The following is a 20,335-nucleotide window of genomic DNA, read 5'->3' on the forward strand; positions in this document are numbered from 1 at the left end:
TGCAAGGAGTACTGGGGCTAGGGGACCAGCGTAGTGGTGAGAAGCTGACATATCTCACCCCGTGTTCCCCAGTCGACTCCGGCTGCCCTCCCACGTTCCACATCGCAGGCCCACGAATGGGTTGACTGAATCGAAGCCACGATCAAAAAGCTGGTGCCATCCACAATTATTTTTTGAACTCGTGGTTTACATCCTGCCCACTTTATAAAAAAAAAATTCAAGGCAGTTTACAATAGGACAATTAACTCAAAAAGGGCCATTAAGAGTACAAATATTTTAAAAACAGGTCAAAACCATTTAGAATGAAGAAGAGAGGGGTATGTCAGATGATTTAATTACAGAAATGAAAAAATAAACTTAGCTCTAAGCTTCCTGGCAACAAAGGCCCCAAAGGAAAGTTTTCATTGTCTGAAGATGAAAACACACCAGTTCACCTGGCAATGGAAATGCTCTCCTGGCACCAAATTCTAGGAAGACGATGCGTTCTTCTAAAAACCCAAGCGTTGTGCTTTCACTTACTAAAGGAAGGCCGGTATCCAGGTGTCTTTAAATCTTATTAACATGCTTAAAAGAAGACACTTCACTGAATCAAGCATATGAAATGATAACTCTATAGCTCTAACCAAAGTTAAACTGATCTTCTACTCCAGATTTCTGTTCCGGAAACAGCTATTTGCTAATAAAATTGAATGCCAGGTCTTTGGAAATATCAAGTATCCCCAAATACTGAAAGAATCATAGCAACTAATGGTAATTAGGGGAAAATGCAGGAAATAAATGTTTTAATCACAAGTTATCGTTACAGCCTCCAGAGCATCTGGTGCGAGTTTCGATGCTTACACCTGAACGGCAGAAGTGGGGCACGGCTCTGTTTCCCTGTCAAGTCCTCAGAGGACGCCCTTACTAAATGAAGAGCAGGGGTAAAGCCTTCCACCCCAGGTCAGAGGGATCCACATCCTTAAATAATTACGACAGTAATTGTAATAATGAAATTCTAGATGTGGGCGGGGCGGGGTGCCCAAGAGAGAGACTTAAACTGTGATCTGTTGGTTTTCTCTGAAAAAAGGTCTCTGGTGTGAGGCGCAAATATCTGGAAACATGCGGAAGACCTGGTCTGGCAGGGGCTCCTCGGGAGCCTGCATCACGGAGCCGGCGCTGCAGCTCTTCCCAGCCTCTTCCACCAGCTGTCGGACGTAGAGCTGCTCGACCTGGAGGGACATGCACCGCAAGGTCAGGGATGGAGGTGGGGAGTGAGGTGGGCCTCTCTGGTTACCCCGGTCTGGAGCCATCCAGTGGATGAATGAGCCAGCAGTCCTCTGTGTGCGCTCCCCGCAGTGCTCCAGTCTGGCGAGCCAGGGTCCAGAATTCCGCCAGTTAGAGTTCATGTCTTTGACTAGAGTTAAACAAGGGCTGGCAAAGTGCTAATCTGTCAACTTAGACCTTAAGACAACTGAACAGGGGCGACTCCTTCTGAAAAGGAGGTTTTGAGTTTTAAACAACCACCTAAACAAAAGGAGGGGAAACAACGTGGACTCTGAGAGTCCTGGAACATGAGAAGATAGTTCAGGGGTGAAAAGAAAGAGTCTCCTTCCCCCACCCGAAGCGCTCGTCCAAGCCTGCACGCGGGTGGAGCCCCCCCCCCCCCCCCCCCCACCGCCGGGCCCTGCTGCCTGGTCCCCAGCCAGACGTGCAGGCTGCAAGGTCTGGACGCAAGCCCTGAAGCCGCCGGTTCTCACCTGCACGAGAATGAGCTTGGAGCGCAACGGGGTCATATCTGGAAACTCCTCTCCGAAGCACAGCACCACCCTGCTGTCGGGAAGCCGGCTCTGGCTGTTGTAGAACTGCTGCAGCTCTGCAGGGACACCAGCGCAGGGCAAGGTGTTGGCGAATCCCGGCCTCACGACCCCCTGGGCCAGGTGGACTCGGGGCTTTCGCACCTGAGCTCGTCCCCCGTCGCGGGGCCCCTTCTACAGAAAGCCCCCAGGAGTTCTCTGGCCAGCAGCCTCAGGGGACCAGAGTGACTGATTTCACACGTCCCGACCTTCCAGGAGGAACTCGCGGGCGTGGGATCCTAGCCACACGCCTCCCAGGATGACGGCAGCCTCGGGCAGCACTCCCGTGCAGGCGTGCACAAGGTCACTGTCTCAGGACGTGGACACGGCTGCCCGGGGACCTTGCCAAGCTGCAGATTCTGACCGCGCAGGCCCGAGCTGGGGCCTGAGACACTGTGTCAGTAACCAGCTCCCAGGGCCCGGGGACAGCCCCAACGACGTGGCAAGGCGGTAAGTTCCTTAATCCTCCGACAGCTGCACAGGGAAAGAACCGCACAGGCGCCCCCTCTGCGGGCACCCCCTCTAGACGCCGGGAGTCAGGCAGGGAGGGGCCTCTCCTCCGCGGGCCACCCCTGGACGCACAGGTGGGAGGGAGGCGGGTCGGGACTGACCTCGGAAGAACTGGCTGGTGTCGAAGACCTTGACCACCTCGTCGCGCTCCAGCTTGTTGGGGCCGCCCCTGCCCGCCGCGGCGTTGCCGCTGTAGAACACGCGACCCTGGCACTGCCGCTTGACCAGCACGCCCTGCCGGCTGCTGTGCAGGAGGACGCCGCGCTCCAGGTGCCCGAACAGCTTCCGTGTCACCTGCCGCTGCCGCTCACTGGGGATGGCGTCGGCCGGCGGGAAGCGCACCAGCTCCAGGCCCTCGGGCCCACACAGCTTGCCGCCGGGCAGGCCGGGCTGGCCCAGGGACAGGCGGCAGCCCTCGGGGCACGTGGTGGTGGTCTGGCCCATCAGCTTGCCCCCGTAGTAGAAGCTAATGACCATCTGGGAGAAGGCTGTGGGGAGACGGGAACAGGTCAGGGGCCGCGGGAGCAGGGGCCCCGGTCCCTTCTGTGCCAACATGGCCGGAGCCTGCCTTTCTCCCAAGGCGGGGGTGGGGTGGGGGGGTGGGGGGGGTGGCTTAACCCTGGGAGTCTTTGGCATTCTGGGGAAGTTCACGCACCCCTTCTAGAAATGATGTTTTTATAAGCATGAATAAATACACAGAATCACTAAGGAAGCCAGTGATTCAAAAAATAGTAAAAATTGCTGGCGGGTCCTCCCTCCCTCTGGGGATGGGCTCTGTAATTTACAAGTCACGGCTGAGGGTAAACGATGTTGTGACAACTTAAATGCTTCGGAAAATAACTCCATCTCACAGGCCCTGCTCTACCACTATCATGTACACAGCATACAGTTTATACTAGATGTATACATACACATACACACGTGCACGTATATGAACGTACATATATACGTACACACGCAAACACACACACACACAGTACTGCCGACGTTCATAAGGGAAGGAAATGCTAGATTTGATTTCCAGGTTAGTGAAAACAAAGATGTCACCTTTTTCCTGACAAATTCACAGTCGCCTTGGGGTTCCCTGAATTTCCAATTAAGAATCTCTCCAAAACCTTTCCTCCAAACCTGTTCTCAGGAAGAAGTCTGAAAAGTACTCAAATTAAGGCAACGTTTCCCAAAATGTGCCACACGTAAGATGACTGGGGGGCGGGGGGGAGACAGCATTACATAAATGAAGAGGTTATTCCATTTTCAATATTCTCTCAATCTCTGATCAAAGAAAGCCCTAGTCTGGTGCTGATGGACCCTTAACACGTAATTCTGACAACCTCCCTTTCAAACAAGGCAGAGAACCTGAGCCTCTGAGCCTTGGGTGGGGGTAATATAACGGCCAGAATTTCTGAACAGGGTGTCTGGTTGCCACTGGCTTTGCTTTGGCCGCCGAGTTCCTACTTACAGCAAGTGGCACTGGTTCCACCTTTACAGGCCATGACAGATGGTCCCCATTTAAATTAAACTTAATTTTTTAAAAGTGAAACTTAGAGAAAAGTCAGACATTAATAATAGTCCAGGCGGTACCCAGATATGAAAACCAACTGCGAAGGCGGGCCTCACGTGACCACTGTTTGTTTGGGAACCTCTAAACCAAGGTGAGAGTGAAGACAACAGGCAGTCCAGGGACACCCCCAGAGGGAGCTGCATCTTACTACCTTAAGCTACAAGAAGTACACACACTACCAACGAGCTTGGTGAGTTCAGGGCACCTTCCGAGTGCCCCAGACCCGCCGAGGGCTGCCTCTGGAGCCACACAGGCTGTGAGTGGCCCAACTCCGTGGTGCCCCAGAGAGCTGTGCAGCGCACCACCTGCCCCACTGTCAGGGGCGGCCCCGCGAGCAGCCACCCGCCTGGCCTGGGTTAACGCGGCCGTGCACGCGACACCGCCTTCCTCTGCCCTGAAGATGCCACCAATGAGCCTGAATGTAAATTCCAGAATCCCCAGCAAAACTAGACAACCATGTGGCCCAGGCCACCTCTGCCCGCAAGGGACAGGGGCACGGACAGAACGGCCCAGCTCGGCGGCCCACGAGCTGCGTGACACAGGGTTTCTGAGCCTGTGCAGTGGGAAGAGTAACAGCACCTACCTAGAGGTGCTGCCGTACTGAGATGAGGCCGTGAAAGTCTCAGCACGGATCCTGGCACCCAACTAGCACCATCTTCACCACCACCACCACCTCCGTCATCATCAACACCATCACCACTGTCGTCGCCATCATTGTCATTAGTATCCCTATCGCTACAAGCTTGGGCGTGGGAGAGGGTATGTCAGTAAAGGAAACTGACCCCAGGAACGCTGACCAACTATGTCCCTACCAGAAAGCTGTAATAACACTCCGTTAAAACCTCAGAGCACTCTGGTGAGGGGGCTGTCACCGTTGTTCCTACTTTATAGGTGAGGCGCCTGACGTTCCGAACGGTTCTGTTACTCCACCTGGGGTCACACAGAGCTGGGCCTCGAGCGTGTCTGTGCCCACGCTCTTCCTCCTGCACAATTACACCCAGAAAGACCTCTCTGGATCTGTTGGTCCGACCCAAGAAGAAGCCCAAGAAGACCACCACTTGCTCCCAAGCCAAACAGGGAGAAGGAATCGGACTCCCAACTGCCGACACTGGGTCGCGCTCGTCCGCAACCCTCGTGGGCCCCCACGGGTCCGTAGAGCTTTGTTCAAAGAGCTCGCCTGGCCCGCCCCCGGCCCGCCCCGAGCCCCTCCGTACCTGCGTGGTGCGCGTCGTAGGTGCTGTACCCTGGCACCAGCGGCAGGCCTGCTGGAGAGAGACAAAAGCAGTGTGAGACCCAGCCAGACCCCCAGCCGTGTGCGGGGACCCCGTCTCCTTAGGAGCCGCACATGCGTGCTCCTGAGGCCCCGCCGCAGGCTTCCGCCGCATTCAGGGTGCTCCCTCCCGGCACAGCGACCCTTGTTTCATAAAGCCAGACCTCAACCCGACGGGCAGGCAGGGGGAGGAGCCTTCCCCCGTGCTGTGGGACCTTTGATCGTGTGTCGGCGTGACACCACGGGGCCACACTTCCTTCCCGCCCCAGGGTCTGCTCCTGAAATACCCCTGGACTGCGGCCCCTCACCCAGGCCTTGCCCCGGAGGGGAGCCCGGAGCCCAGCGAGTGTTCCCGGTCGCGCTGCCGCAGCACAGGGACCTGGGGCAACATTGTCCCCCAGCAGCCTGGCCAACTCTGAGGCCGCTAGGCCAGCTGTCACCTCCCGGTCTCCCACAGGGGACAGTGGGGCAAAGAGGCGAGGGAGGAGGCAAAGATGCTCGTGCCCACGGAGGGAGGGTCGTTTCAAGGAGCGGGGGCGGGGGGCATGAGAAGCTAAGAAAAGGGCGAAGGCCTCACTTAGTCCTCACGACCCCGGGGGGGCAGGTCCCGGTGTCTCCATTTTATAGTCAAGGAAACTGAGGCTCGAATAAGATATGCAACTTCCTGGCATGGGATTCGAATCCAGGGCTCCAAGCTCTCCCCATCTCAGACGCCCTCGGCTATCCTTGGCTCTCAGGGGTCCTCACGTCACGAGACTGTCCTAACGGACCTACGAGCCCCGCTGCATCTTCCCTCTGGTCTCCCGCCCCTCCGTCCACCCTTCCCAGGGGCACAGCGGGGCGCACCACCGCCTACGGGAAGGACACTGTGCCTCCAGGGGACAGTGGCAAGTGGGGCGCGAAGGCGTGGCCGGGCTGTGCCCTCGGGCCCGGAAGCCACGCCAGCTCTCTGGGCTCAGTCACCTTCAGGAAAATAGGGATCACGGTAGCCTCCCCGCCCACCCACCCCAAGCAGAAAGGAGTGAAGGCCTGAAGGCCGGCAGCCATGGGAACACCTCTGCTGGGGGGGGCGGGGGGGGCGAGGCGCCCTCACCTGCGCTGGGCTGCTGCATCCACCAGTCCGGGAGGAGCTGACTCCTGCAGGCCTCGGGCGGGGAGGGGCTCCTTTTGACCATCCCCATGTAATCGTCCACGGGAGGCTGGGGCAGGGGCGAGAGAGGAGAGCGGTGCTGTCACTGGGTTTCCAGACTTAACTGAAACCACGCTGTCATCTCTATCGCACGAGATGAAGCAAAGTTTCACTTTGCATCTTGAAAGATCCAAGACAATAAATCCACCAGGCTGGGCGGTCAAACCACGAGACCGAAGCCCTGGCCTCTGCGGGGCCCCTCCTGTGTCCACTGGCCTTTTCCATGGAAGTGCCTATTGCAAAACCGAATGGCCAGGTCACGCAGCTGCCCTCACGCCCTGGGGAAGCACACGGTGACCTCAGACACAGTCTCCCGCGCTCCAGCCCATCTCACTCCACACGCCACGTCTAGACTTTCCACCTCTGACCCATTCCTTAAAGGAGGCTGGCAAATCCAATTAGAAAACGTTCTGAAACCTGCTCTCGCTCTGATCCGCACGTGCCAACGCAAGTATCTCACTCTCTTAGCTGAGCTGGCTGGAAAGCCTTGTATGGAAAACGGGACATCACTGGAAAGAAGTGAAGCCAGGAATTCACTGGGTGTCTGCCAGAGCCCACCCAGAGACTCACCAGCTGCCATCTGCAGGAGAGCCGGGCAGCCCGGAGGAGGCTGCATTGTGTTATCTGCGTTCTCTCCCTCAAAGCACTCCCAGCGATTCTATTATTGCCATGTGAGTGCTGAGAAGAATCTGGAGAGCACCCACACCCCCTTTTGCAAGGCCATGCGGAATAATTTTAGCTAGGCAATGTCGGCCTTGCAACGTGCAAAAAAACACAGCTACGCAGCGAAAGGCAGCTAAAACTAGTATTCAAAAACCCACGTGTTTTGCCTAAGGAGACCCCATTAAGCCTTCACTTACAGCCTATGAACTATGAGCTTGTGTACCATTCCAATAAGCCTGGTTATATGGCTTTCCAACCCATCAAGGACTGAGAGGTGCGTGTTAGTAAACAGGCAGCCCCCCAGCGCGAGAGCTGTACGATAATGCGTATCATGGCGACAACCCCAGCAGCAAAGAACGTTTACTTTTTCACTACAGCCTGCCGGAAAAGGCAAGGGCATGTATGGTGCCACTCAACACGTGTAAAACATGACAAGTTTAGAGGGAACTTCACTGATGCAGAGCCGGCAGCTCGGCCCCAGCCCTCGGGATGAAGGACAGGCTGAAAGTTGCAGGGGGCTGACCAGCGGGCCGAGGCTGGCCTCGCGAGGACGGCGGGTCCTCACGCCCCACCCCTGAGCGAGCGAGAGCCCGAGGCCCCGGATGCCTCGGCGGAGCATTCGGGATGGTGCCGCTCTCCGCCGCTCTCCACCGAACACGCGCAGCTTCTGTCGGGGCCGGACCTCCGGAAACGCTGCCCCCACTCACCTCCTTGATCAGCTCGTCGATTTCGGAGCGACCGCACTCCATCTCTGTGGCTTCACTAATGCAACCGGGAGCCACCACGCCTAACTTGCCTACGGAAAAACGGACAAACGCGTGACAGCCGGCACTGGGGCATCACAACCGTCATCAAGGCCACAGTCAGAGGCTTTTTCTTAGGGCTAGGCTGAAGGAAACGGAAGCCAATACGCGTCTTCAGTGGTTTGGGAAAGGCCGAGAAATCCTTCTCCCATGCTGCTTCAGTCATCTGGTCAGCGGGAAGCCGGCTGCTGCTGCGTCCACTCAGGACCAAGGCAGCACATTGGTCTCCTCCTTCTATCTGCTGAGATCTAAGATGAACTCACGTCTGATCTACTCTACACCTGACAGAGGTTAGAGTTACCAGCTAGGGCATCTGAAGACAGCAAAGATTTCCCGGCAAAATGTGTTTGCAGGTTGGAGTCTTTTTTTTTTTTTTAAAGTTAACGGGCAGGAAACCTCATTTTGGCCTTTCCCAATAGACACGTGTGCATCTGTGCACGCACGCGGCGCACCGTAAAGGCCCGCGGGTGCCCAGGCTGGAACCCGCCTGCGGCGGGAACCGTCTAAAGGCACACGGGCGTTCCCACGACAAGCACTCCGGACCCGGCTAGTTCCTTCCCCCCTCTCAGGCCTCTTCCCCAGCCAGAAACTCACCACATTACATTTATCCATGTGAGATGTATTATGACCAACAAACACTCGTTTGCTGGAATTCATCAGTCCCAATCATCTGTAGAATTGACCCACTGTTTCATCCGGACTGAATATTGATTCGATTTTGATTTGAAAAAATCACTCAGAAGCTGCTGATGGGGGAAGCAGGGGGCAGGTGGGGCACCCCCAGAGTAGCCAGCAAACCACTGAGGTACCGAGGAGAGTGCGCCCACCTAGACATTATGCAAATGCAAAGCTTCTCTGCCCCCTGAGAACCGCTGCTTCTGTAACATCCACGCCTGCAGGTGACGCTGGCTGCGCTCTGAGCTATAAACAAGCCAGGGTCGCCTGCCTGTTCAAGCTTGGCTGACCCTGTGGGCGGGAGGATTAAGAGAAACTTCTCTATTCCTTCAAGTCACAATTTATTATACTTGGCGATGATGAAAAATTGATCCCAAACTGGAAGTAAGATGGCAATAGAGCATCCGAGAGTATTAGCTAAGAGGTGTCCCCCTAAGGACCATCTGATTCTCCACGGGGAAGGTCAGTTTGTTTGACTTCCTACTGATTATCCATGAGGGTTCAGACTCAGTAGAGTTAGGTGTTAATTCACAGACAACTAAGCTACAAATGATCACTAGAGAAGGTCGCCCCCAGCTATGGTTGTGCTGCCCGGGCAGGACACGCACAGGTTCGGCTCAGCCTTCTGCCTTTCGCTGACCATGCGCACCTGCGTCGCATGTTCTGTGAAGCAGTCTTAGGTGACAGCACGCTGGTGCCCTCGTTAGTGAGTTCAACAACTCTCCGCCCCAGGCTCACCATTTATTTCTGAGAGTCACGATTTTAACTTTAAAAATTACGTATCAACATTTTCAACCTCCCTGCGGTGGGAAGAGCCCTCTCAGAAACTCAGAATTCCTGCCCAGCCCTAGGCAGTTTTCAAGGGTTCTGTTTTCTTACCAGCATTACTGGACGACTAACTAAGCAGCTACGAGGAAAGGATGCTGTGCTAAGATTCTAACGGCTACATCAAATGGCTAAGAAAGTCAACGTGTTGAAAGAACCTTTCTAACTAGGGGTGGTAATTAGGTTTCATCGCCTGGGCCAGCTCTAATCTGCAGCAGCTGCAGAGCACAGCACTTTGAAAACGCCTGAGGCCAGATCTGAGCTCAACACATCCTGATCGATTAGTGATGTCTGACCAGAGCAGAGCGTGGACAGCAGGACAGGGGGATGTGAGGCAGGTTTTTGCTATTCTGCTTTAATCTCCTCACAATTGCTTTCCTGGGATTTTACAGCGGGAGGAGACTTCAGGAATTATCACAGCTGGGGGTTCCCAAACAATGGTCAGGATCTAATATCTAGAAGCATATCCCGTCTCCAGCAATGAAGCCAACAGTGCTCCATCTGCAAGTGCATTCAAGAACTCTGCCCTCAACCCCTATCAGCCATCCCTTCTTTGTCCACCTTATCTTCTCCTAGCCTGCTCCGCGAGCTGCTAGAAAACAAAAGGAATCCCTCATCGGCACTGTTCGGCACTGTTCGGGGAGCCTTGCTCCCGTCCAAGCCCGTTGCTGAGCCCCAGGGAGGCCCCAGCACTCGCTCCTGGTCCAACAGTCAGCGAGCAGCAATGCCAGCTGCCACCCTGTCTCCCGCCCCTTCCTCCCGTCCGCTGCCTCTCAACTGGAAGCTGCCACAGTCGGCAGATGGTGGGTGAGGTCAGCGGAAGGAGACCTCAACCTCTGCTGACATAAAGGAGACAACTATTTGTTTAGCTGGACCCCGTGGGCGGCGACTCGAACCCCAGACCCAGGCGGCCTCCGTTGGGCCAAGTGCCCGTAAAGAAAGGATACTTACATTTTTGCTCCTCCTCGGGGACGATTCGGTAAACTTTATACGGTTCAGAAATGTCCAGCTGGGACCGGTCTGTCACTTCCTCAAAATCCGGGCTCTTGTTCAAAGCACAGCGTAACCTCGTCTTCCATGTGGCCGGCTCGGCCTTGTCCCCTTCCTTAAACTTCCCTTTAAAAACGGCCCAGGCCTGAAGGAAGGAAAGAAAACACATGAAGTACCCAGCAGGCCCCGGGACCATGCACACCCAGGGCCACGGGCAGGCCCTGCTCTGCTCGCCCTCCTGAAGGTCCTCAGTCAAGGATTTCAGGGTTCAGGGACCCCAATCAGACCACTTCCTCTGACAGAAGTGAAAAGACCCAGGTCGGGGGTGGGGGCAGGGGGAGGGGGTTCCGGAACTCGAACCCAGGCCCAAGGACACACACACATGGATCTTGGATCTGTCCCCTGCAAATCCTCCCCGGGACCAGAGGGCCAGGAGGAGCCTGAGGTCAAGCAGCGCAAAGAGGAAGTTGCACATGGTTTCACTCGAATGTTCAAAACAAAGAACAATTTGTTGCTTTTTCAAATCAACCTCTAGCTACAACGTAGCACGAAAAGGGAACATTTGCAAAGAAGTCTGAATGTGGTCATCCACTGCCCTGCTACTTTTAACAGAAATTTTGTTTTGCATTTTGGCGTTCATTCTAACCTTCCCACCCCCTTCTCCCCTACCGCTCCCCAGGGTACTGTTTAAAATGCAAACAAATGTTTTCCCTCTCTGTGGGTTTTTTTTTACAGCTCTGTTTTCTGACCTCTCCAAACCTTAGAATCTGAACTAGGACCAGAAATTCAAAGCTGGAAACTTTAAGTCAAAATGTAAAATGGGGCAGTATTTAAAAAAAAAAAAAAAAAAAATTAAAAACACGTGGATGGGCACAGTTTTTAGATTTCACATTTGGAATACCGACACACCAATCAGAGGGTCACTACTGTCAGGTGAAACTAACGTTTGGTGTCAGGCAAAATCAGACATGTCTTCCAGCCTAAAATAACAGGAGATCTGGAGGGAATTCTCAACCCTCACCGGGGAAAATGAAATTCTAAGAGCTGACTTTCCCCAAGGTGACCCAGTCTGGGATTAAAAACCAGCTGTTCTGACTTCCAACCCAAGGAATTTCTACTTCAGCAAGCAGCAGGCAGGTGTTCCCAAGCTTAATGCATATACCGATCCCCTGGGAAGCTCGTTAAGATGCGATTCCTGGGCCCTGCCCCTCAAGAGTCTCCTTGGGTACCTGTGGGTTAGGTCTGGGAACCCGTATCTTTAGCCTACATCCCAGTGATTCTGACTTAGGTGGCCAGGAACTCCATAACACCCTGAGTCAGATTCCCATTTAAAACAGTCCTGGTAGAGCTTCCCTGATGGTACAGTGGTTAAGAATCCACCTGCCAATACAGGGGGCACAGGTTTAAGCCCTGGTCCGGGAAGATCCCACATGTCGCAGAGCAACTAAGCCCGTGCACCACAACTACTGAGCCTGCGCTCTAGAGCCGCGAGCCACAACTACTGAAGCCTGTGTGCCTAAAGCCCGTGCTCCACAACAAGAGAAGCCACTGCAATGAGAAGCCCACGCACCGCAAGGAAGAGTAGCCCCCGCTCGCCGCAACTAGAGAAAGCCCGCGCGCAGCAACGAAGACCCAACGCAGCCAAATAAATAAATAAATAAAATTTATAAAATCGCCCTGGCTTTTCCCCCGATGTAAGACAAGTTCAGTGCCTGTGCTCTCTGCTCAGCTGCCGCCCTAAGCTCAGAGTCTGCAGTCTTACCCGCGGTAAAGGAACCGGAGAAGCTCCCTTACTCATACTAGTGAGCACGCGCAGTCACTTCCTCCTCACAGACGCCGGACTCCCCTTTAGAAACATGTTTAAAAGTAAGTGGCTTTCAAGGCTTTTCCGTCCTTTTCTCTTCGTTTATTAACTGCGTCACAGACCAAGCATTGATTTATGTTTTTCATAGAAATTTAAGTGTAAACTGTGTACACACTGAACGGTCATTTCAAACGTGCATTTACGTTAAATGCGGTTTCTCCACCTGGCACTAATGACGTTTGGGGCTGGATCACTCTTCGGGGTGGGGGCCATCCTGGGCATGCTGGGAGGTCCAGCAGCATCCCTGGCGTCTACCCACTAATGTCAGTAGCATCCCCTCTCCCCGCTGTGACACCCAGAACACCTCCAGACACCACCAGCTGTCCCCTAAGGAAGTACTATCATGACTCACGCGCATCCTCATTTGAGAACCACTGAGCTGGTAATCCGCGTTACCCATGGGACTGGAAGACCGTGGATTTGGGGGCCATATTAGGCCGGCTGGGGTGTATCCAGAGCTGCACAGCCCACGGGGCACTGCCGTGGGCACTCGTCCATTCAAAGCTCACGCTCACCCCATCAGGAAAGCCAGATCCAGAGAGCAAGGCAGGGCCCCACAGTCAGGACGTGCACCGGGCCGCATCGGGTGCCCCACCGCCAGCCTGCCCCGAGCCCTGGCAGGGCTCTCTGGCCAGCTCAAAAATACCAGCTTACCTGGGTGACCTCTCAGGACTCTTCAAGAGCAAATGCTAGACAGAACAGAGGGATCTGAGGCCCGTCAACAGCCACGCAGCGGCTCAGAATACACCAGAACCTACGTCTCCCCTGTCCGTGCGCTGCTCTGCACTCGTCAGCAGCCAGCGTTAAACACAGGACCACCGGCTCTTCCCAATTTAACATTATTGTCTCATAGAGAACAGACTTGTGGTTGCCAAGGGGGAGGGATGATTGGGAGTTTGGGATTAGCAGATGCAAACTATTAAATACAGAATGGATAAGAAACAAGGCCCTACTGTAGAGCACTGGGAACTATATTCAATTTCCTGTGATAAACGAGAATGGAAGAGAATATAAAAAAGAATATATATATGTATAACTGAGTCACTTTGCTGTGCAGCAGAAATTAACACAACACTGTAAATCAACTACACTTCAATAAAATTTAAAAACAACAGAAAACAAACATTACTGTCTCATTTTGTGCTTTAAAAGTCAAATGCGATTTTCTTCCTGGAAGGCCTGCTGAATTGGAAATATCTGCTACGAAGTAGTTCTAATTTATTCAGGCCTGTCAAAAGCCTGGTCAATGGCAGAACCATTAACGAGTCGTAACCCTCAGTTAACTAGATCTTCCCCGTCAACTTTATGAAAAGGAGGCAAAATACTTTTTTAAGAATAAGTATGAGCTGATATCAGGGCCTCATCATACAGTCAGGGATAATACAAAATGAGCTAATGTCTTTTTCAATCTCCTGTCTCTGGTCCACACCGCGAAGCTGCCCTCACGATGACACCTGCAGACAACGAAGGATTCTCTGGTATAAGTGGCTTCTTATGATCCCTAAGTCAGGAAAGCAGGCTCATTTTTTTTCTCTTAACTCATACATTTTTGAAAGGTTTGCTTTGAATGTTTGCAACAAAAGGTTCTCTACTTAAACAGAAAATCCCCAAGATGGCTCAAGGCCTGACTGCTGGCTTCTTCCAACAGCAGAGCTCCGTTGGTGGACAGGGCAGAGACGTGCCCCTTGGTGGATGGAAGTAAGCACCATTTGGGCACAGGCCAGACAGGTCTTCCACCGCGTGCATGTCCACCAGCCCAGGATGTCACCCTTCGGGTGGCCGCCCAGCTCTGGGTGGGCGCCTGGTCTCCCTCCCGCCCCCATTCCTGCCGAGATTGTAGACTCATGTCAGATTGCCACACTGAGGGACTGCGTAATCAACGGAAACATTGGGAATCTTGCACATTTTTCTCAACGCTGTTGAAACGGCCATGAAGAACATTGCATAAGATGTATAAATCTGGGGCTCTATTTCATTACCCCCCAGAGCAAAGCGGGAGCAGGGTGAAAGGAGAGGCCTGCATCTCCGCCGGCAAGCCACAAGCAGGGCTGTGCAGCCACTGGTCTCGCCCCCAGTCCCCTCCTGAAGCAGTTTTACTGATGGTCAGCCTCCAACTGTGCCCTTAGCCCCCCACGCCTCTGCTTCAATCTGTTCATCCTGGCCACAGTCCACTCCTAGCAGGCTTCTCAATGGGGAGGGGGGCGTCTGGCAATATCAGAGGCATTTTTTGTCATCACAGTGGGGCAGAGGGTGCTACTGGCATCTAGAAGGTCAAGGCCAGGATGCTGCTAACACCCTCTTAGGTGCGCAAGATGGACCCACACAAGGAACAATCTGGCCCAGGGTGGCGGAGCCCTGGCTCACAGCCATCTATGATGGAGAATTCCCAATCGACTGGCTGGACCTTGGGCAATATTAAAATTTAGACGGAGCCATTCCCAAGAGAAATTCCCCGAGATGCCAAAGGCAAAACGCTTCTCCGAGAGAGGAATCCATGAGGCCACCAAGGAGGAGAAAGGAGGCATGAGCAGTGCCCAGGCTCCCGACCGGGGCTCCCTGAAGGGAAGAAGCCTGCCGGATGGATGTCCAGGCCACGAGAGCCCCCTTGAAGGTAAGCGCAGAACGTCCGCACACGCCCACTTTTCTTGGAGGGGCAGGCAACTGGCATCAGATTGTCAAAGAGCTGTGACCCGCGCTACACGGTAACAGAAGTGCTAAGACGTGCAGCCCACCTGCAACACCAGGCAGAGACGTGAAGGACTGAAATGCCTCACAAGCCAGCTCTGACCTATCAGTGCTCTGCTCTGGGGCCAAGGTATAATCTCTGTCATTTTGGCTGTGTTGGGGACAGTCGTCCCAGCTAAGGGTCCAGTGCTGTGCTGGGGTCCTGCAGGCCTTTGCTCCCCTCACTCATGCACGCCTGGGTCTGGCTCTGCGCCCCCCACACCCTGCTCAGCCTCCTGGCTCCTTCCCACACTCACTCACTCTCCCCTCCTGGACTCTGGCCCCCAAACGCCCACACAACAAGCACATGTAGCAGCAGTTTGCAACCCAGATTCAGAGTCGGATCACCTCTGCTATGTCTGTTTGCAAACATGGAGGCCTGGCCTCACCCTGGACCTAGGGCTCCAAGTCTCCCAAGGGGCGGAGCCCGCACTTCTGTGACCCTGCTGACCGATGGGGGATTCTGATGACCCGGCTGGGCTGCAGAGCTGGGCTGCCCTGGCTCCTCTGCCTGGATCTAGGTGATGGGTACGGCTAGGGGTTGGGAGCCTGGGCTCACAGCTGGGATGCCTGGGTTCAAACACTGGCTCCATCATCCACGAGCTGGGAGATCTTGGACAAGTCACATCTCCTCTTGGAGCCTCTACAGAACAAGGACAGGAACGGCACCTACTGCATAGGATTGTGTGAGAGGAAAACAAAGCAAACACGTGCGGCTGGGCCTAGCACAGAGCAAACTCTCAGTCAGTGCTGCTGTCTCAGTGCACGTGGTGGAACTACACGGCAGCTCGCTCCATGCTTGGGGTACTGATGATTCTCAAGGGAAGTGGACCAGTTTTAGACACCAGCTGCAGGTTCAGGACACCCACATGACCTGGTCCCAGAAGTGATGACAGATGGTGTCTCTCTCATCTGAGCTGACCCTACAATGCCAAGCAGAAGTAGCACCTCTGAAAGAATGAAGAATTAAACCTTTCCTAGAATTCTAAATGGAATTTAGGGGGCAGCCCGGGGGAAAAGGTCTCAGTGTAAAAGAAGTATTTTCTCTCTGTGTTTGCCAGTCCTCATGCAAAAGAAATGGTAGCGCAAGGGAAGAAAGTGCTCCGTCTTCCTCATCGGAAAATGCCAACAATATACAACATACCGGGAAAGTGGTGAAATCATATGACAGGTGTACAATCACCTACTATATTTTTTGAGACACATTCGGCACTCATTTGTTTTAAAAAAAAAAACTGGATTAACTTTCAAGCAAATAAGCAAGACATCAATCACTCAACAGCTGCACCAGGAGCTCACGATGTGGCAGGGAGGCCAAGCCACTACCTTGAAGATGGAGGCGTCCACTTCCTGGTTGTAATCCTGTTTGCCAGCGTGTTTCCAAGGGATCCGGAACATGCTCTTCTCGTCGTTCTCCCAGATCAGCCCTGGGTACATGGTACTGTCGATCTGCTCAATCAGCCACTGCCGCAGCCGCCGGCCGCCGTTGCGGTCACACATCCTTGGAAAGAGAAAACATAGCCTGTGAAATTACATAGCCGTCTAATCACTCACAGCACCCCAGGTACTCAACAGCCAAGCACTGCTAACAGGAAAATCAGAGGATCACGACACAGGTGCCAGCTTGGGGGAAACCCACGGATCCAGGAACTCCGGGCCACCTGCTGTGAGAAGACAATGCCGGCTTCCAGGGCCTCCAACCCCGAATGGAAACTGAAAGCTCGCTGGGAAATCTGCAGCTGTGCATCACAGATGTGGCCTCGACTAAGGCTCTGGCTGTGCTCTTTCCAGCTTTCACCCCCTGTTCTGTTTCACGCAAACACAGCTGCATCTGAGAGCATCACTCATCGTCCCATTTTTAGCAGGAGATGGGGGAAATCACTTTCACCTTTTCAGGTGCCCTCAATAAGCAGTCCATCGCTCTGAGAGCCAATTCCATGACTTAATGCCCCACTGGACCAGCATGCGTGAGCAAACATGACATTTGTGCTCTCCGAGAAACAAGAAATCCTCAAGGCTATCCCTTCTAGATTGCCCCTTCACAGCTGGTTTGGGAATGGGACCAAGCTGGGGTCCCATTCAAGTCTCACCATCTCTCAGCTGGGTGAGCCTGGATCGTCATTTAACCTCGGAGTGTCAGCTACGCTGGCTGACACACCAGGATAAGTGCAGATACCGGGCGTTGTCATGGTGAGGACTCAGACGACACATACAGAGCACCTCACACAGTGCCTGGACCTGAGAAGATTCTCTTTAAACAACACGTTACTACTGTCCCAACTTTCCTCCTCAGGAACTCTTATGACAAACTGGGAGATGAAGGACAAGAGTGAGGAAAAAAACTGCAGTGACAGAACAGAGCAAAGCTAACCTCTCCCAGAATGCACGAGAATCTGGGGGCCTCAACACCCCGGGCGCCCAAAGACACCCGTGGGAAGAACATTCTAGCCAGAGCAGACAGCTTTCCCAACAGCACAGAGAAAGAGAGCGCGACCGTGCCGTATCGACTCACAGCCCACGTTTACAAGAACAGGATGGAAATCCCCTAGGCGGTTGGACAGACGCCCACCCCAAAAAAATCAGCATTTCAGTTCTTCCGATTAAAATGTGACCGCTTCGGGCCAACGAATTTGAAACAATCACCAGTGACAAGACATAACATCCCTAAGAACATGGTCACATCCAGAGCCATCCTGGTCTGTAAAGCAAGAAGTGTGTGTGTGTTTTGGACACTCCAGCCACCCCACAGATGGCTATGCGGTCGGTGAAGGGGTCCAGGTCCCAGGTAGCAGGAGAGGAGGTGAGGGCCCATGAGCGCCACCTGTAACTTTTTCATCCAATTAACTCCAGCTGCCCGTTTGTGGATTCAAAAGGAGTGAAGCGTGTGAAATGGGAACTAGACTTCGATTTGGAAACTGTAGACCCCAGCGAAGGCTTTTCTCTAACTAGCCCTTGGGAAAGTCACCTGACCGTCTCTCTGAGGCTCCCCTCATCGGCAAACTGCATGGATCTCAGAAGTCCCAGAATTTGAAAACAGTCCCTCGTGTTTATAAACTGGAAGGGACAGATGTGGGAGGGACACCTGGTGAGAGAGATGAAACAACACCGCCACGCACCCCAGAAAATAACTTGGCAGGGCAGAGATTCCCACAGGGCTTTCCTGGAGGAAAGATGGAGCATCTCCCCTCACTTGAGGAAGGAGCTGTGTGGAGGAGGGCGAAAGGGGTCAGAACACAAAAGAAGGCTGGTGTCTGCGCATCTGTCGATTAAATGAAATGTCCCCACTCGTTAGCATTTTGCTCACCCCCTTAGTACAAAGTCCATAAACTGGAGTCCGTGCTCCAGGAGCCTCCTGAAATAAAAAGCAAAGTTTCGTTTGTACAGGCATTTTTCTAGAAAGCAAGTCACCACCTTCTCATCAGGATTTCTAACGGATTCATAACCCCCAAACTGTTAAGGACGAATCTCGTGGTGATTTATAAGAAGGAAAAAAAAAAGGTAAGAGAATGGCATTGAGAGGAAGAGTGAGTCAGAGAACATGAAAATACTCTAGAAATCATCTAATCCAGCCCCCGCTTCATTCAAAAGACAAAACTCTGAGGCCCAGAGAGACATCCCAAGCCCCAAGGCCCCCAGCAGGATCTCATTTTACTCACCCTGCAGAGAAAAGCCACGGTTAAGTGAGAGGATCTCAGCACATGGACAGCTCACCTGAACTGTCACCGAAACCCCCCCTCCAAGATTCTAAGTGGCGTTAAAAGCCTAAGATTCTCTTACAGTGTGATCCATAACGATTTACTGAACACTAACAAAATCCCACCAAATACAGAGCCAGGAAACGTTTATAAGCCCAGTCACATGTTTAAAACTTCCTCTTCCTTGATTTTTAGGTAATAATTCTCTTTATGGCCAAGTCCTATCTGGAGCTAATCTGCATTAGCTATAAATCGGCCGGGGATCAGGCTTCCCAGGCAGGAGGTGATAAGAGGCTGCCCGGGGCCCACCCAACCCGGATTCCAGGAAGGGCCTGAGAGGCGGTGCAGGTGCAGGACTCACCTTCCCCACGTCTCTCAGGGCGCCTGGCCATTTGCCCCGGACACCGATGAGACCCAAAGCACAATAAGCCATTTCTCCTTCTGGTCCCAATCTTGCTGAAATACCGAAACCTCTCCCAGTTCTCTCGAGAGGAAACTGCATAATCTAAAAGGACTGTCATTCAAGGGCTGGCTCCTAACTTGGCTTTCAGAAAAGGTGGGTTACATCCCTCGTACGCTGGGGGGTAGTTTAAACTCTGGAAAATCCAGTCTCTAGTTTCCATTCACAAAGCACTCCGCCGCTCTGGGTAAGGAGCACACCTCACCTTAGAAAAGTCTGCCCTTTGCCCTGGGGCTCATGTTACACCAAAATGCTCTTTTAGCTGTGAGCCCGAAGGAGACTTTCTTGCCAGGAACGACCGGGCTATTACGGAAGCAAAGTACCTCCACCCGCACTGAAAAATCTTACTTGTCATCGATGAGAATTTAAAAATCCAGCCCGCCCCGCTTCACAATCTAACCCCACCAGCGCGGCTGGACAAGAGGCAGTTTCACAGTTATGACTCCAACCCGGTTCCAAGAGCAGGATTTGAGCGGGAAAGGAGCAGGTCTTATAACAAGGGGGTCAATATTTCCCCGCATTGTACGAGCCATTCTAAAATTTTCCATGCAAACCAGATTTTAAGGAAAACGAGATTATTTTAAAGCATCAGCCAATCTCTGGGAGCAGCCGCACCTGGATGCTCGGTTCGGATTCAGGAGAAAACGAGGAGAGAGAAAACAGACCAAGACTGCACGGCCGCTGCCTCCGCGCCAGCCGACGTCCGCGCCCCCGGCCCGAGCTCCCAGCCCACCGCCCACCTGCGCCGCCCGCCGCCGCCCGCGCCCCAGGCCCACCTGCGCCGCCCGCAGCCGCCCGCCGTCTGCGCCCCCGGCCCAGGACCCCCAGCCCGCCGTCCGCGCCCCTGGTGCTCCAGCCCGCTGCCCACCTGCGCCGCCGCCAACCGTCTGCCGCCGCCCGCGTTCCCACGCCCGCCGCCGAGCTCCGGAGATGCGCCGCGGCCGCGGGCGCCCGCGCTAATTTAAGGCCGGGGGCGGGCCCGGCGCGCAGAGCGACGGCCGCGCCGGCCAATAGGCGCGGAAGGGCGGGAGGGGCCGCCCAATGGGAGCGGCGCGCCTGGCCCGCCTTCTTCGAAGCGTTCGGCTTTCCGAGAAATCACTTTGCTCGGAGGCGTCGGCGGCCGAACGGTCCGCGAGTCTTCCGGGGTTCGTTCCGGGGGTCCCGGGAGTGTCCGCAGGAATTCCCGAGGGCCGCGGGGGCCGTCCGTCGGCCCAGGTCAAGGTTAGGGCGGATGGTGGGTACCAGATGGCGTAAGTCAGGCCAGTTGGGGCTGA

At 54.1% G+C, this 20,335-nt stretch overlaps 1 protein-coding gene across 2 annotated transcripts; it reads right to left on the reverse strand.

Annotated features, from left to right (window-relative positions):
* Positions 1-173: 173 nt before the first annotated feature.
* On the reverse strand, positions 174-19,975 carry IRF8 (interferon regulatory factor 8). 2 transcript variants are annotated; one of them, XM_082861841.1, is made up of 9 exons: positions 19,930-19,975; positions 16,233-16,407; positions 10,280-10,463; positions 7,733-7,821; positions 6,267-6,372; positions 5,118-5,165; positions 2,444-2,830; positions 1,737-1,852; positions 174-1,208 (listed from the first exon to the last, which is right to left on the reverse strand). In XM_082861841.1, the coding sequence occupies exons 2-9, from the start codon at positions 16,404-16,406 to the stop codon at positions 1,032-1,034; spliced, it is 1,281 nt and encodes a 426-aa protein (XP_082717967.1). In that variant the 5' UTR covers position 16,407; positions 19,930-19,975; the 3' UTR covers positions 174-1,031. The 2 variants fall into 2 exon arrangements, with proteins under 2 accessions (XP_082717967.1, XP_082717966.1); XM_082861840.1 differs by having other exon boundaries at positions 5,118-5,168.
* Between the last annotated feature and the right edge of the window lie 360 nt (positions 19,976-20,335).

Source organism: Leucopleurus acutus, assembly GCF_964270905.1.
Source record: "Leucopleurus acutus genome assembly, chromosome: 20".
Classification (NCBI taxonomy): domain Eukaryota; kingdom Metazoa; phylum Chordata; class Mammalia; order Artiodactyla; family Delphinidae; genus Leucopleurus; species Leucopleurus acutus.

Bases quoted from the DNA above. Each gene is read 5' to 3' on its own strand.
- IRF8 (XM_082861840.1), bottom strand. From the start codon at position 16,406: ATGTGTGACCGCAACGGCGGCCGGCGGCTGCGGCAGTGGCTGATTGAG. The intron at 2,831-5,117 runs GTACGGAGGGGC...GTCTCCCCACAG, and splicing joins CTACGACGCGCACCACGCAG to CCTTCTCCCAGATGGTCATT. The intron at 1,209-1,736 runs GTGAGAACCGGC...ATGTCCCTCCAG, and splicing joins CCAAGCTCATTCTCGTGCAG to GTCGAGCAGCTCTACGTCCG.